The sequence below is a fragment of the Schistocerca gregaria genome, chromosome 7 (genome assembly GCF_023897955.1).
Source record: "Schistocerca gregaria isolate iqSchGreg1 chromosome 7, iqSchGreg1.2, whole genome shotgun sequence".
Classification (NCBI taxonomy): Eukaryota; Metazoa; Arthropoda; class Insecta; order Orthoptera; family Acrididae; genus Schistocerca; species Schistocerca gregaria.
In genome coordinates this window covers 76017229-76030794 of record NC_064926.1, presented here as the reverse complement: position 1 = coordinate 76030794, position 13566 = coordinate 76017229, and the positions used below count along the sequence as shown (strand labels likewise).

General features: G+C 37.2%; 1 protein-coding gene across 1 annotated transcript in view; it reads left to right on the top strand.

The window, feature by feature from the left end:
• The window catches only part of LOC126281289 (multidrug resistance protein homolog 49-like), a 290653-nt gene that overhangs the window by 212066 nt on the left and 65021 nt on the right, over positions 1 to 13566 (top strand). The window contains exons 16-17 of the mRNA XM_049980112.1: positions 2653 to 2757; positions 9447 to 9608. Of these exons, the coding sequence (XP_049836069.1) occupies positions 2653 to 2757; positions 9447 to 9608 (267 nt within the window). The remainder of the gene's footprint in view (positions 1 to 2652; positions 2758 to 9446; positions 9609 to 13566) is intronic.

Genomic DNA, 13566 nt, shown 5'->3' with positions numbered 1-13566 from the left:
TGAAATTCGACTCGCAGAGCTAGCAGAGAGCTGCAAATTCCACAATCAACTGTATGGAGAGTCCTATGAAAAAGGTTAGTTATGAAACCTTATCGTCTGAAATTGGTTCAAGCACTGTCTGCAGCTGATAAGATTAAAAGAATCGATTTCTGTGATTTTATCCTTGCTCAAATGGAAACAGATGAATCTTTCGTTTCAAAGATTCTGTTTAGTGATGAAGCAACTTTCCACACTAACGGGAAAGTCAACCGTCACAATGTCTGTATATGGGGCCCTGAGAATCCGCAGGAAACAACTCAGTATAAACGTGACTCGCCTAAGGTGAACATTTTCTGTGCCATTTCAGCCAATAAAGTTTTTGGTCCCGTTTTCTTCGAAGGTGCTACTGTAAGTGGACTACACTATCTGGAGATGTTAGAGAATTGGCTGTTCCTTCAGCTCGAACAAGAAGCACAACAATTCATATTTCAGCAGGATGGATTGCCACCACATTGGCACTTATCTGTCCGTAACTACCTGAACGTCAACTACCCGTGGCGATGAATCGGCCGCCAGGCAGCCCGTGACAGAGCACTTCATCACTGGCCTCCAAGAAGCTCTGATCTTATATCCCCTGCGATTTTTTCTTATGGGGGTACGTTAAGGATATGGTGTTTCAGCCACCTCTCCCAGCCACCATTGATGATTTGAAACGAGAAATAACAGCAGCTATCCAAACTGTTACGCCTGATATGCTACAGAGAGTGTGGAACAAGTTGGAGTATCGGGTTGATATTGCTCGAGTGTCTGGAGGGGGCCATATTGGACATCTCTGAACTTGTTTTTGAGTGGAAAAAAAAACCTTTTTAAATACTCTTTGTAATGATGTATAACAGAAGGTTATATTATGTTTCTTTCATTAAATACACATTTTTAAAGTTGTGGTATTCTTTTTGAATCACCCTGTACATTACAAGAACAAATATTTCAGTACTTGTGTAGTTGTGTCCAGTACATGCATAAAGAAATGCTTCAATATTATTTTGTATCATTACACTGTATGCCCTAACCATGGATACTTAGAAGGCTTGTCTGCATTGTCTTCTACTAAAAATGTTGAGTGATACAATGCAGACAATTTTAGTAAATAAAACAATTTTAAAAGTCCTAGGTTTAACTAAATACCTAGGGATTATAATTACAAACAAATTGGAGCAGTCACATAGAAAGTACTTTGGGGAAGGTGAACAAAAGACTGTGGAGATGCCTATGATATGGTTGTCCATCCTCTTCTGCAGTTCAGGATGTACATGAAGCCCAAGAGCACTTTCAGATATTTATTGCACAAGAACCAAACAGTGTACAAATATCGTACATATGTTTTTTTTTTTTTTTTTTTTTTTTTTTTTTTTTTTTTTTTTTAATTTATACAGCCACAGCGTAGTTTGTGATTTGCTGGTAGTCAGCATGAGTCGCAAAAATGGCAAGTTCAGGTGTGGAGCTAGCTGTTTCATGAAATGGCCTCCCCAATCATCAGATCTCACTCTGTGTGACTTTTTTCTGTGGGGACACATTAAAGGTCTGGTGTATGTACTGCCTATGCAACGTGATGTAGCAGAGCTCCGGTAGAGAATATGAGAAGCGACTGCCACAGTCGACAATGTCTTGCTGGGATGTGTATGGCAAGAATTTGATTACCGTATTGACATTTTCGGGCCACTCATGGTTCGCATATGGAATATACAACTTTCGAAATTTCTCTTCAAAATGCAATATGTATGACATCTGTGCAATGTTTGGCTCTTGTGCAATAAATAATTGAAAGTGTTCCTGTATTGCTACACCAGATAGTAACCTTACCAGATACTATTAACAGAGGAACTCAAACTTCAAAGCACGGCAGGTCATTTTGTATTATTGCAAAATAGGGGAGAGAGTGTCATGAAAATGATAAGCGAGTTGTTGTGGCAGTCGTAAAAACAAAGCCAATTTTTGTTGTAGTAAGATCTTTTAATGACATCTCAGTTATGACCTTCCTTCTCCAAAAGGCAAAATATGTTGTAGATTCTCACAGATATAGGAAGAAATGACCATCATAATAAAATAAGAGTAACCAGAGCTCGCACAGAAATATCTAGGTGTTTGTTTTTCCTGTGTGCTATTCAAGAGCATCAAACACTTAATGAGTAATCATGTAGGTGTATGTGTGGGAGCTTCTTGAAAGATGGAGAGGACTCGCCATTAATTTAAGCAGCATTGCCAAATTTATCAGCATTAAAACCTAAGGCAAACTAGTTTATGTTTATAAATAATTTGAAATATTCATCCATAGTGTATTCATTTATTTCACACAATATTTACAGTTGACTATATTGACAAATGTATGAAAATGTAGTGTTACCACCATCTTTATTTCATATTTTCTCACAGTCAATTTGGATAGTTTTCTCTGATTCATTATGATCCTTCATTAACTTCAAGACATTAACTGAACTGCTAGCAGGAAAATTTGTTTTATGAACACTAGTGAATTTGAAAACTATGTTACTAAGCTTTCACTTTCATTAGTTTTAATTCTAAATCCTTTCATTTTAAAATGAACTTTGAGGCAGTGTTCCATTCATAATAACAAAACAAAATTTACTTACTTTATTTTGAATACCTGTGTTGCAGGTTTTGTCAATCCAAGAAGCAGATGAAGTTCGTCGGGATACTAGTACATTCTCCATCTTGTTCCTTGTCATTGGTATTTTGTCTGGAGTGGGAACTTTCTTACAGGTTAGTTCTATTCCAAATTTCCACAACAGACTGCATTGTTGTTGATGCTTGTATGAGAGTGCTTGAAAATGTAAGTTACAAATTAGTAAGTTTTACTGGATGTTTCATTAGACTTCAAACTGACATAGATACATGATACTATTTTTCAATGTAGTCACCTAGTCTCTGTAAACAACAGTCAGAATCTTCTATCAAACTAATACTTCCTGCCTTTCCAAATCTCAAATACTTACAATCATCATCCCCTCTCTTCAGTGTCCATGTTTCAGTTGTACAGAACACCACATTCCAAACAAAACAATTAGCCAGTCTTTCCCTGAGCTGCTTTTCTAGCTTTCCATGTAATTAAAATAGAAAGAAACTTCCACATGGGAAAAATATATTAAAAACAAAGATTCCAAGACTTACCAAGCGGGAAAGCGCCGGTAGACAGGCACAATAAAATAACACACAAACACACACACAAAATTTCAAGCTTTCGCAACCGGCGGTTGCTTCATCAGGAAAGATGTTGATGTTGATGTTCCCTCTTTCCTGACGAAGCAACCGCCGGTTGCGAAAGCTCGAAATTTTGTGTGTGTGTTTGTGTGTTATTTTATTGTGCCTGTCTACCGGTGCTTTCCAGCTTGGTAAGTCTTGGAATCTTTGTTTTTAATATATTTCCATGTAATTAGTTTCTCTAGCTACTTTTAGTTTGAGCCACGACCTCCTGATGACACCTTAGATCCTCTGTTACGCCTCCTGGGTACTTAAAAACCGTCACGTGGCTAATTTTAATTTGTGCTGTCTTAATATTAACCCTTTTATGTTGTTTGTCACTCTTGAAGTGGAAACAACAGTCACTCTTAGTCAGCATCAAATATTAAATGAGCATTGATAGCTTATGGCTTTTGACCAATCAGTGTTTCTGAAGGATGTGATAGAATTTCAAAAGACCCATCAGCATTTTGTAAAAACAGGCATGTCCAAAGGTATGATTCTTCTCCCAATCTGAATTTATTTTCGTAAATGGATTTTAGATACTCAGACTATTCCATCAACAAATTCTCACCATGAGACTGTACTAGTACCATATGGTCACCATGTGCCCAGGATTCTGTCAGTTGTAAAATTGCAGAAGCAATTGCTTTCTCTTGAAAATTATTCATAAACATATTAGATACTTGCAAAAAAGAGGGTTTCTCATGGAAACACCATCAATATGTTCAAACTATTGACAATTAGCCTTTTTCCTGCTGTTTTGCCTGTGTAGACATTCGACACTTGTGTTGCACACATGTCCTCCCCCACTTGCTGTGTTCGTCTCTTCCTTCCTCCATCTACTTGTAAAGGAGATGTGGATTTTTTATTTATTCCAGTATGTAATTGTTAATGAAATAATGTGAACAGTATTTGATGTGACATATTGAGAAATTGTCATTCCTGCATAATTGAGACCACAGTGCAGTAATAACAAATTATTCAATGAGAAAATTTTGCAAATTGAACACCACATCTGTAGATACATCATCCACATTAAGGAAAGAAGTACACAAAATGCACAATTGATTGTTATAATCATTTAACTCAAAACTGATTGTACATAATTTTTCATTACTCCTCCAGGCACTAGGGTGTATAAATTCTGGGGTGAGCCCACATAAGAGCAAGTGACATTGAGATATCCAGGGAAGAAATACAGAGATAGCAAATCCACTCTTCAGTATGTAGTAGACTGCCCCTGTGCCTTATTTATCACAATGAAAAATGCAAATCACGTGGGAAAAGTACAGTGAGATGTACACTGTTTCACCCTCTCCTCTTTCCTTTCAAAATGGCAGTCTGAATCACATTGGCAATTATCCTCATGACGCTCAGCTGTATTCCATTGCAATGTTTCAGTGCTTCGAGGTTGGTGATATCAGCAACAATGCAATAGACAAACCAAGTGTTCTAAATGTGATAGGCACCATCCAGTACAGTCTTTTAATGCTCCTTATATTAATGTGTGAACTTGCCAACTGCAATGGCAAGCATTAGGGATAGTAAACCACTCATCCCTTGATACTTGTAGTTAAAAGGGATATGGCTGAAGCCTAACTCCCTGACTGGATTCTCCGTATATAAAATTATTTGAGAAGATTGGGCTAATGGGAAGGGTGCCATAATATACTAGAATTTAATGTACTGTGTGCATTATAATCATTATTCCAGCTTGTGTCAGCATGTAGAAATATGCCAGGTGACTCATTTACAGCCAGTGTTGCATTAATTGTACTTCTGTTACCACTAAAAGATAAATTGATATGTCAAGTTGCAGACCGGCACAATTAAAAGATACTTAATAAATATTTCAGCCACAGCCTTCATCAGTAAAAAACACACACACACACACACACACACACACACACACACACACACACACACACACACACACACATTACACTCCATTTACACACAAGCAAGTATACCTCACACACACTCTACCGCCAACTCCAGCATCTCGTGCCGGCTTGGAGTTTGGCAGTCGTGTGTGTGTGTGTGTGTGTGTGTGTGTGTGTGTGTGTGTGTGTGTGTGTGTGTGTGTGTGATGAAGCTTGTGACTGTGACTGAAAGCTCTATGTGAGTGCCTGACTGCAACTTGACTTGCTTTCTTTACAGTAAGTAGCAATCTGTCTTTTCCTACATTATTGATGTTCCTATTTGGAATTTCCATTGTTAGACAAATTGATACATTGATATAAATTTTGATGATAAGAAATTATCAATATCCTGTTACAAAAACAGGCTTATGGCCATATACACCAACAGTTTTACAAGAAGATATTACATTTTGAAAGTTTGTATTAAATATCAGCTTTTCTCAATTAATAAGTGCTTCAGTTTATTCTTTAAAGCAAGCACGTAAAACCCATGGTGACCATGGGCCTAATTCACATACCTACTTAAGCTTGCGGGCTGGACACAAACTTTGTTGGTGAACCATGCAGTGAAGAATTAAATTGACTTTCTCAGTATTGAATTCAGAGGATTTTTTTTAACATGCTAATAAAACCTTTTTGTGAACTGACCATTGCAGGTGCTCTATCAGGACAAACTCAAGCAAGCTGACACTGCTGCAGATTGAATGTTTAGATGATTTTTTACACTTCTTCAAAAATATCTTCGATAGTAGTGTTTCCTTTTAATGGCTGAAATGATGATAATTTTTCCATTATATTATGCTCCATATGTATACCAAGGTCAAAAATTTCTAACTGTTCTGTGTCTGACAAATCAGTGTTCTCATTCAAAGTGATTCAAAGTATTTACAATCTGGCAGTGTACCACACAAACTTAATTTAATGTCATCAGTCGTCATACAGATTCGTCAAACAACTGTGCATCTTGATAAAGTTATTTGTCCAGAGTCTTTCTCTTTATTGGGACATAGTATATCTACAGTGTCAAGGAGGCACTCTTTTGTGAATTTGCCTCCAGCAAAAGGCATTAACGTTTTTGTAATTTTTCTGCTTATTGTGAAACTAACTTAGCTGACTTGTCACAGTGTCTTCAGTTTGACAGACATTTGCTGTTGCTTGTCCAAATTGAATATTAAAATTGTAACTTCATCTTTGTGCAATTGCCCAGAAAGCTGTTGTTGAGCAGTGTGTTTTTTAGAAAAGTATCTTTTAATATTATTCCTTCACAACACACAGTGATTCACTACATGAAAAGCAAAGAGCTTATCTTTGTACACGATAAAGAAATAGTCCTCTGGTGAATTCTCCTTAAACAGATGACATTCAGAATCTAGTTTTCTCATCTTAGTGTGAGACATTTTGTGAAAGAATTGTGGAAACACTTGCAAGAAATTAACAACCATCTAGCACGTAATTTTATACGTGTAGCAACAACAGATAATTATGGTAATTTGCTCATCAAGTTATGGAACCTGCTGCCATTGTTCAAAACAGCATTTTTCACAAGTAGTCACTAATTTTTGTGCCATTGGTGTCTTCTTCTAACATTTCTGATATATCAATGTGTAGCACAGAGGTAAGGCAGTAAGCAGTAAATAACGTGTTTGTTGCCAGAAGTGACTGAGAGGCAAAATATTTCTCCCCACATCCCTTCAAGCCACTGAACTGTTTTCCCTGCTACCCGCATGCACATGAGCACATGTTCCATAATTTTGCACTCAGGCTGTAAAGGTGTTTCTGTTTGTTGTTAAAATCCAGTGGCAATGAAATAGCACTGCACATACTATGAGTAAGCAAAACTTTCACTGGTCTGCATCATGAGCTGCAAACCTGAGGCAAGCAGAGTGTCAGTGGAAATATCCAAACATGCGTTCTGGGTGCAGGCTAATGTGAGTGCTGCATTTTCTCTCCCACTAATTTCTTCCATGATCCAGATTGACATCAACTGCAGGCTAGATCTGCCCCGCGGGCTGCCCATTGCCCACCAATGATTTACCGTATTTATGTTTCCAATCTTAAAATTATTTGGCACTCTGTTGTAAAAAATTGTCCTTGTTGTGTGTGGACTGCAGTCCCTAGATTGTTTATTACTTGTAATTGTGTATGTTTTCCCTTTCATGTCTATTGTAGGCCTAGTTGTGTGCGTTATTCTGGATTTAGTTTCACAAATCAAATTGCCAGCAGAGTGTACATAGAATAGATGCTAGTACTTCATATTCTCTCAAAATTCCTCTACAAGGTTGTCCCTTTTTTACCATAGCTATCAATCTTATTGTCTTTCGTGTATTCTAAAAAGCCTACCTGTATAGACTGCTGGAGCCCCACCACAGATCTCAATGCCACAGATGTGGATTTATCGAACCAAAATCTATTTTCCTTAATGTGTCACGATCCAAGTCTTTCCATGACAGTTTCATACACTGTAGTACCCAAAAATTTGTGTTTATTTTTGTAACTAAGTGTTAACAGAGGTGTAGATGGAGTAACAGTTATATTTAGGTTATAGCGAAGCAGGAATCAGTCACATCAATTAGTGTATGGCAGGAAAGTATCTTACAGACCCTCTCATGCTTCTTAGTTTGTGGCAACCCAATTTCCACATTGGAGCATGGGGGTGTGAGGCAACAGACTGAAACCATGTGGCCATTGTTTCAGTTATAGATGACCAAAACCATATATTATTGAACGACCTTTTGCACTTGATGGTACATTCATCTTATCCAAGAAATTCAGTTGTTGCCATACCTGACTGCCCTCTGGAGCACATTTTCAGCTAACATTTAATTGCTACATATATTTTTGAGTTATAGCAGAGAGGTGGTGAAATTTCATAATGCTTTGATGAGTGTCACACCCTTAATCTTTTTGTGAAACATGACAGTTATCAGAACATTGTGAAAATGCATTGTCACCACCTTGCTGGTTTCCTTGGAGGTCAGAGAAATCTGTTGCATGTATTGACTGCTGCTGTATGCTTTTTCTCCTGATTTGTGAGGTCTGTTGTGCTTACTCATATTAAAACTTAACCATGGAATATACCTCTAGTCACGCAAGACTATCATTGATTATGTCAACCATATTTTCCAACAGAACTACAGTTTTATGTAGTCTTACCCCCTAGAGTGAGGCTTATTTTGCTCACTATTATAAAAACAACACAATGTATCTTTTCATCAGCTGCCCAATCTCTGCAACAAACTGCTCACTCACTAATTAAATGTAGGAAAGCCACTTACAGTAGTACTCATTTCTAGTTGGCTCCTTTATCTTCATCCAATATTCTCTCAAAAGCAGTTTTACATATTGGTGTTTCAGAGTATGTAATTGATGTCCTTCATCAAATGCCTTGATAGGAATAGATAAGCCTATATTATTACATTTTCTGTTGTGTATTGGTAAAAGTCCTTGACTGTGTCTGGATTGTCAGTAATGCAGTAACCAATCACTAATTATCAAAATATCCAGGGGTGTACTGCCAGTCTACAGTGTCTAACGGGCACAATATTTCATCGATCATACATGTCACCATCATCATATGAACTGACAGACTGGGCTTCTGTGAACGTGCTGGTACAGAGATCCGTACGCTATGGCTGCTCAGGGGGAACTGTTTTCGGTCGTGGTAAGAGTAAATTGAGCAAACATATAGTTGTAGTGACCACGGCGGACAGAACCATCACACCGCTGTCACCTCAGACACCTTCGCAATCTGTTCCACTGCGCAGCTGTGGCGTGGGGCGTGGACGGCGGAGGGAGTGTGCTGCGGGCGGAGGGTATTTAAATCGGCTGCCGCCTTGATCGAACACAGTTCCCCCTGAGCAGCCATAGTGTACAGATTTCCGTACCGGCACGTTCACAGGAGCTCAGTATGTCAGATCACCTGATGATGCCGACATGTATGATCGCCAAAATATTATGCCCATTCTACACTGTAGACCGGCAGTACACCCGTGGATATTTTGATTATCAAATACACCGGGAGAAACTCAAGAATCAAATCACTAATTAGTTGCTGTCATTATTACATTGCCTGGTCATACTATAGTGTCATTGTGTGTTGTTCAACTCCACCAGCTAACCTTTTAGAGACACCACCTCTAATTGTGTATAATAAAAGACATTACTTCAAAGTTTGTTTCTTCAGTTATTTGCAGAGCAACTCATATAATTATTAAAGAAACCAACTAAACTCAATAAATGTAAAGTCATTGAAGCTTTTTAGTTCAATATGCTGTGTTTCCCTGGCAGATGCACATGTTTGGGGTTGCTGGTGTGCGTTTAACAAAAAGGCTACGCGTGATGGTGTTTGATTCCATCCTTCGCCAGGAAGCAGCATGGTTTGATGATGAAAGAAATGCTGTTGGAGTTCTTTGTGCAAGGCTCTCTGGTGATGCTTCCAGTGTTCAGGGGGTAAGTAACTCCTCTCCTCAATAAAACGTAGAAATGGTTGCTCCAGTTATGTTTTAGAGCTAAGAAAGTGGAAATTATAACAAGGTAGACCAAACCACATGGAAACTTGATAAAAAGCCTTGATGGCTGTACCCTCATCACTGAGAGTTAAAAAGAATATTGAAGAATGGAGAGATAAGGGGGTGCACTGTGTTAAAGCTGTGCATTGACAATGAAAACCCAGTAGGCACTGCATGGGAATACATGGATGTAGTTTAATTCTGGACACCACTGCTGACTTCTGATCAAAACTTAGTGAACACCTTTTCTGCCCCCACATGCAAAAAGCTACAAATATGTATCTGTGCTACCTCACAATGCGATTGTCTGCTATGAGTGATGAGCACTATTCAGATAAATTTGTCTACATAATTATTCAAATAAACAGATCATAAAAATTCTTTTTTTCATGAATAAGTTATTGGTAGACAATGAGATTTTTTCCTATCTGTGAATACAGATAATTCTTTGTTTGTTATTTAAATTAAATAATGAAAAACATAGGCTACCACCACAATATCTTTGTTTACTTCATGAACAGAATTCTATCACATATAACAAAACATGGTTGCAGTGGCTCTGTGCAGTTACCATTTACAATAAACAATTTATTCATGTGCTATACAGAGTTCGCCTCAGCAGCTTGGAGGGTAGGTTCTAGAATATGAAGGGAAAGGTCTTGTGTTCAGTTTCCTGTTGCTCATGGGATTTTTCCTGCTGCTTATCGATTCTTTCATCTCCAACAATGAGAAAAATGAATATTCTTGGTCGAGCATGTATTTCATATTAAAGAAAAATTTACAAATATTATGCAACTGATATATAAGCATTCAACCAGTTTCACATTTACATCAGTACTCTCCTTTTTCTATCAATAGGTTCCCTTTATGTAGTTTACATCTCAGTAGAATTGACCATGCAATTACTGTTATGATTTAGCAATACCATAGTTGTCCGCCGCCGGTAGCTGAGTGGTCAGCGCGATAGAATGTCAATCCTAAGGGCCCCGGTTAGATTCCTGGCTGGGTCAGAGATTTTCTCTGCTGAGGGACTGGGTGTCGTGTTGTCCTAATCATCATCATTTCATCTCCATCGACGCACAAGTTGCCGGAGTGGCGTCAAATCGAAAGACTTGCACTAGGGGAACGGTCTACCCGACGGGAGGCCCTAGTCACAAGACATTTTTTTAATACCGTAGTTCATAGTACTTGATGTAAAATGTTCCACAAGGTAGTGCACAAATAAAGCAGAGAATTAGGTGGCAACATTCCCATTATGGAGCACAGTAACTTATAATGCATATGAAATACGTACAGTCAGTGACAGAATTCATGAGACCCCTCGCCTTATCATTATGCTCAACTGTGCAGCTTTACTGTCTCTCACACAGCATAACATGCGAGGAGATGAAGTGGTACCAACATATTGTCTACAGGTATGAAGTCGAAAAATTAGCCAAGCATTTTCAGACTGTTTTAGATAATGTGGGAGACAATATTGCTGTAGGTTGACATATCTCATGCTTATGTGTTGTGTTCTATAAACTAATGAGAAAAGGCTATTTTGTATGCACTATACTAATACAACTGATTTATCTTGATGATTTCATGAAAAAAGTCCTTTTAAATAATGCAAAGTACTGCAAACTGCCATGAATTAGTAGCATAATACACAACTCTAATTCTATGATTTTTTTGTTATCGTTGTGGAAGTATATGACATTAATATTTATTGTGACATCAAAAAATACAATGGAGTTATTGACAAGAGAAATAAGCATTTCAGATGTTATTAAAATTTGATTTTATCATTACAGACCTTATATAACCTCATATAATTAACACCGTAGGAAATCAAAAATGTATAAATTCTAATATTTCAATTTTTGCTTTGATTTCTTGCTTTTATAATTCAAGGGAACTGTTTCATTTTCCAGGGTACATCACAAAAACATTCAAAGCATAAAATTCAGAGCACCACATGTCACATGCACTGTGGGAAGTCACATACGCCACAATCATATTTTTGTAGTGTGAATATAGTTAGAAAAAACAACCTCATTGACATTGCTAAATACCTCATGATCTGGCAATAATTTCATGACAAAGCAAGCTTTACAAAGTAGGTCCTTGAAAGATGGAATCTGGAGTTGATTACGAATCTAGGCATGTATTTTAGTAATAGCATCTCTTCTACTTGTAATTTTTGTTTGCTGTGCAATGACAATACGACTCTTCTGTAATGGGCAAATTTAATTCTTCACCCGTCAGTAAAAATATAGTCATAGGGTTGACAGAATGGCATACAATTTGGCAAAATTAATTAACACATCAATACTCCAATATCATCAACAACCAGATCATTGTATAAAGAGGGATAGCTTTTCCTCCCCCATGAGTCAGTAACATACAGGAATAGTGCCATTTTTATTTAAGGTCACAAAATTTTCTCCAAGGACTGATGATAAGTATTTTTTTTTTAGCTTTCCACATTTTGTGGCTGTTGCATAAACATTATGATGCCATTCTGTTAATTGGTTTACATTTTGTTGGACTTTAGGACTACATTTGCTGCTTACTTCTTGAAGATGTACAAAAACCGTTGGTAACAGTTTTCTGGAAAACTGGTCAGTACATGAGTGTGGAAGCTAATGAGTACAACCAACTGTCATTATGGAGGGCCCAAGTGACTAGCTAGGAATCAACTCAAGATAAATATAAAATGGTCAATTCATGGGTGTTGATTGTTTTGCAGAGGCTAGAGGCAAGGGACATGATCACTGCAGCAGTGGGCAATGGCAGCAGCAGCCTCATTGGAGACAGGAAGTTTGGAATACAAATTCTTAAACACCTGATGCATTTCCTTTCAGGGGAAACAAAGAATTCAGCAGCATCAGGCTATCAAATATATCAGCATCAAAGTCAAGTGTCCATTTGATGAATAACTGGGAACAGCAAGGCTCTTACAACTTCAATTCTCCACTATAATTCTAGAATTCAATCCTGATCTAATTATGAATATGTGTCAGACAGAATGTATCAAATCTATAGGAAAAGGACATTTCCATTTTGAGTTGTGAAAGTCAGCAAATTAAAACAAAGAAATTGACCATCAGTTTTTGTGCATGGTTTTGTGACTTTACATAAAAATGAATCCGTTTCTGTACGTTGACTTGTAGGAGAGACAAAGCTATCCTCCATATATGATGGCTTTGTTTTTGATGAAATCGGAATACTGCCTTCTTCTGTAAAAGTAATTCCACCAAAATATATGCAGTTTTGTCAACCCTACAATGTATATTTTTACTGACACATGAAGGATTGCATTTTCCAAACACTCACATTGTCACAGCAAACAGAAATCGCAAGTAGGTGTGATAATCTGTAATCAATTGCAGGGTACAGCTTTCAAGTAATTGCTTTTTAATGTTTGGTTTGTTTCAAAATTATTGCCAGATCATGAGGTATTTAGTAATGTGAGTGAGGTTGCTTTTTGTAATGATATTCACACTGAAAATGACACTGTGACATAAATGTCTTTACATGTTGCTAGTGTCATACCATGTTTATGCGAGTATAAGAAGACCCTGACTGTAAGACAACCCCCTTTTTTTTCAAGAGATCTTATGACAAACATTTATGTTTAACATATCCTAACTAATCAAAAGTACACACTTTTTTTTTGCCATAAAGTATCTGCGTAAAAATTTAACATTATATGTTTATGCCATTTATCGATTGTCTACATATTGATAATAGAGAAACAAATAAAGTAAATGAAAAGAAATGGTTTACATTATTTTGTGGATTGTTTTCTTTTCTAAATTTTTCACGTACTAACCTTGTTGTCTGTGGTATGACTGTTTTTAAGCATCAGTTCATCATCATCATGATCCTAATAGCATAGATGTGAAATTTAT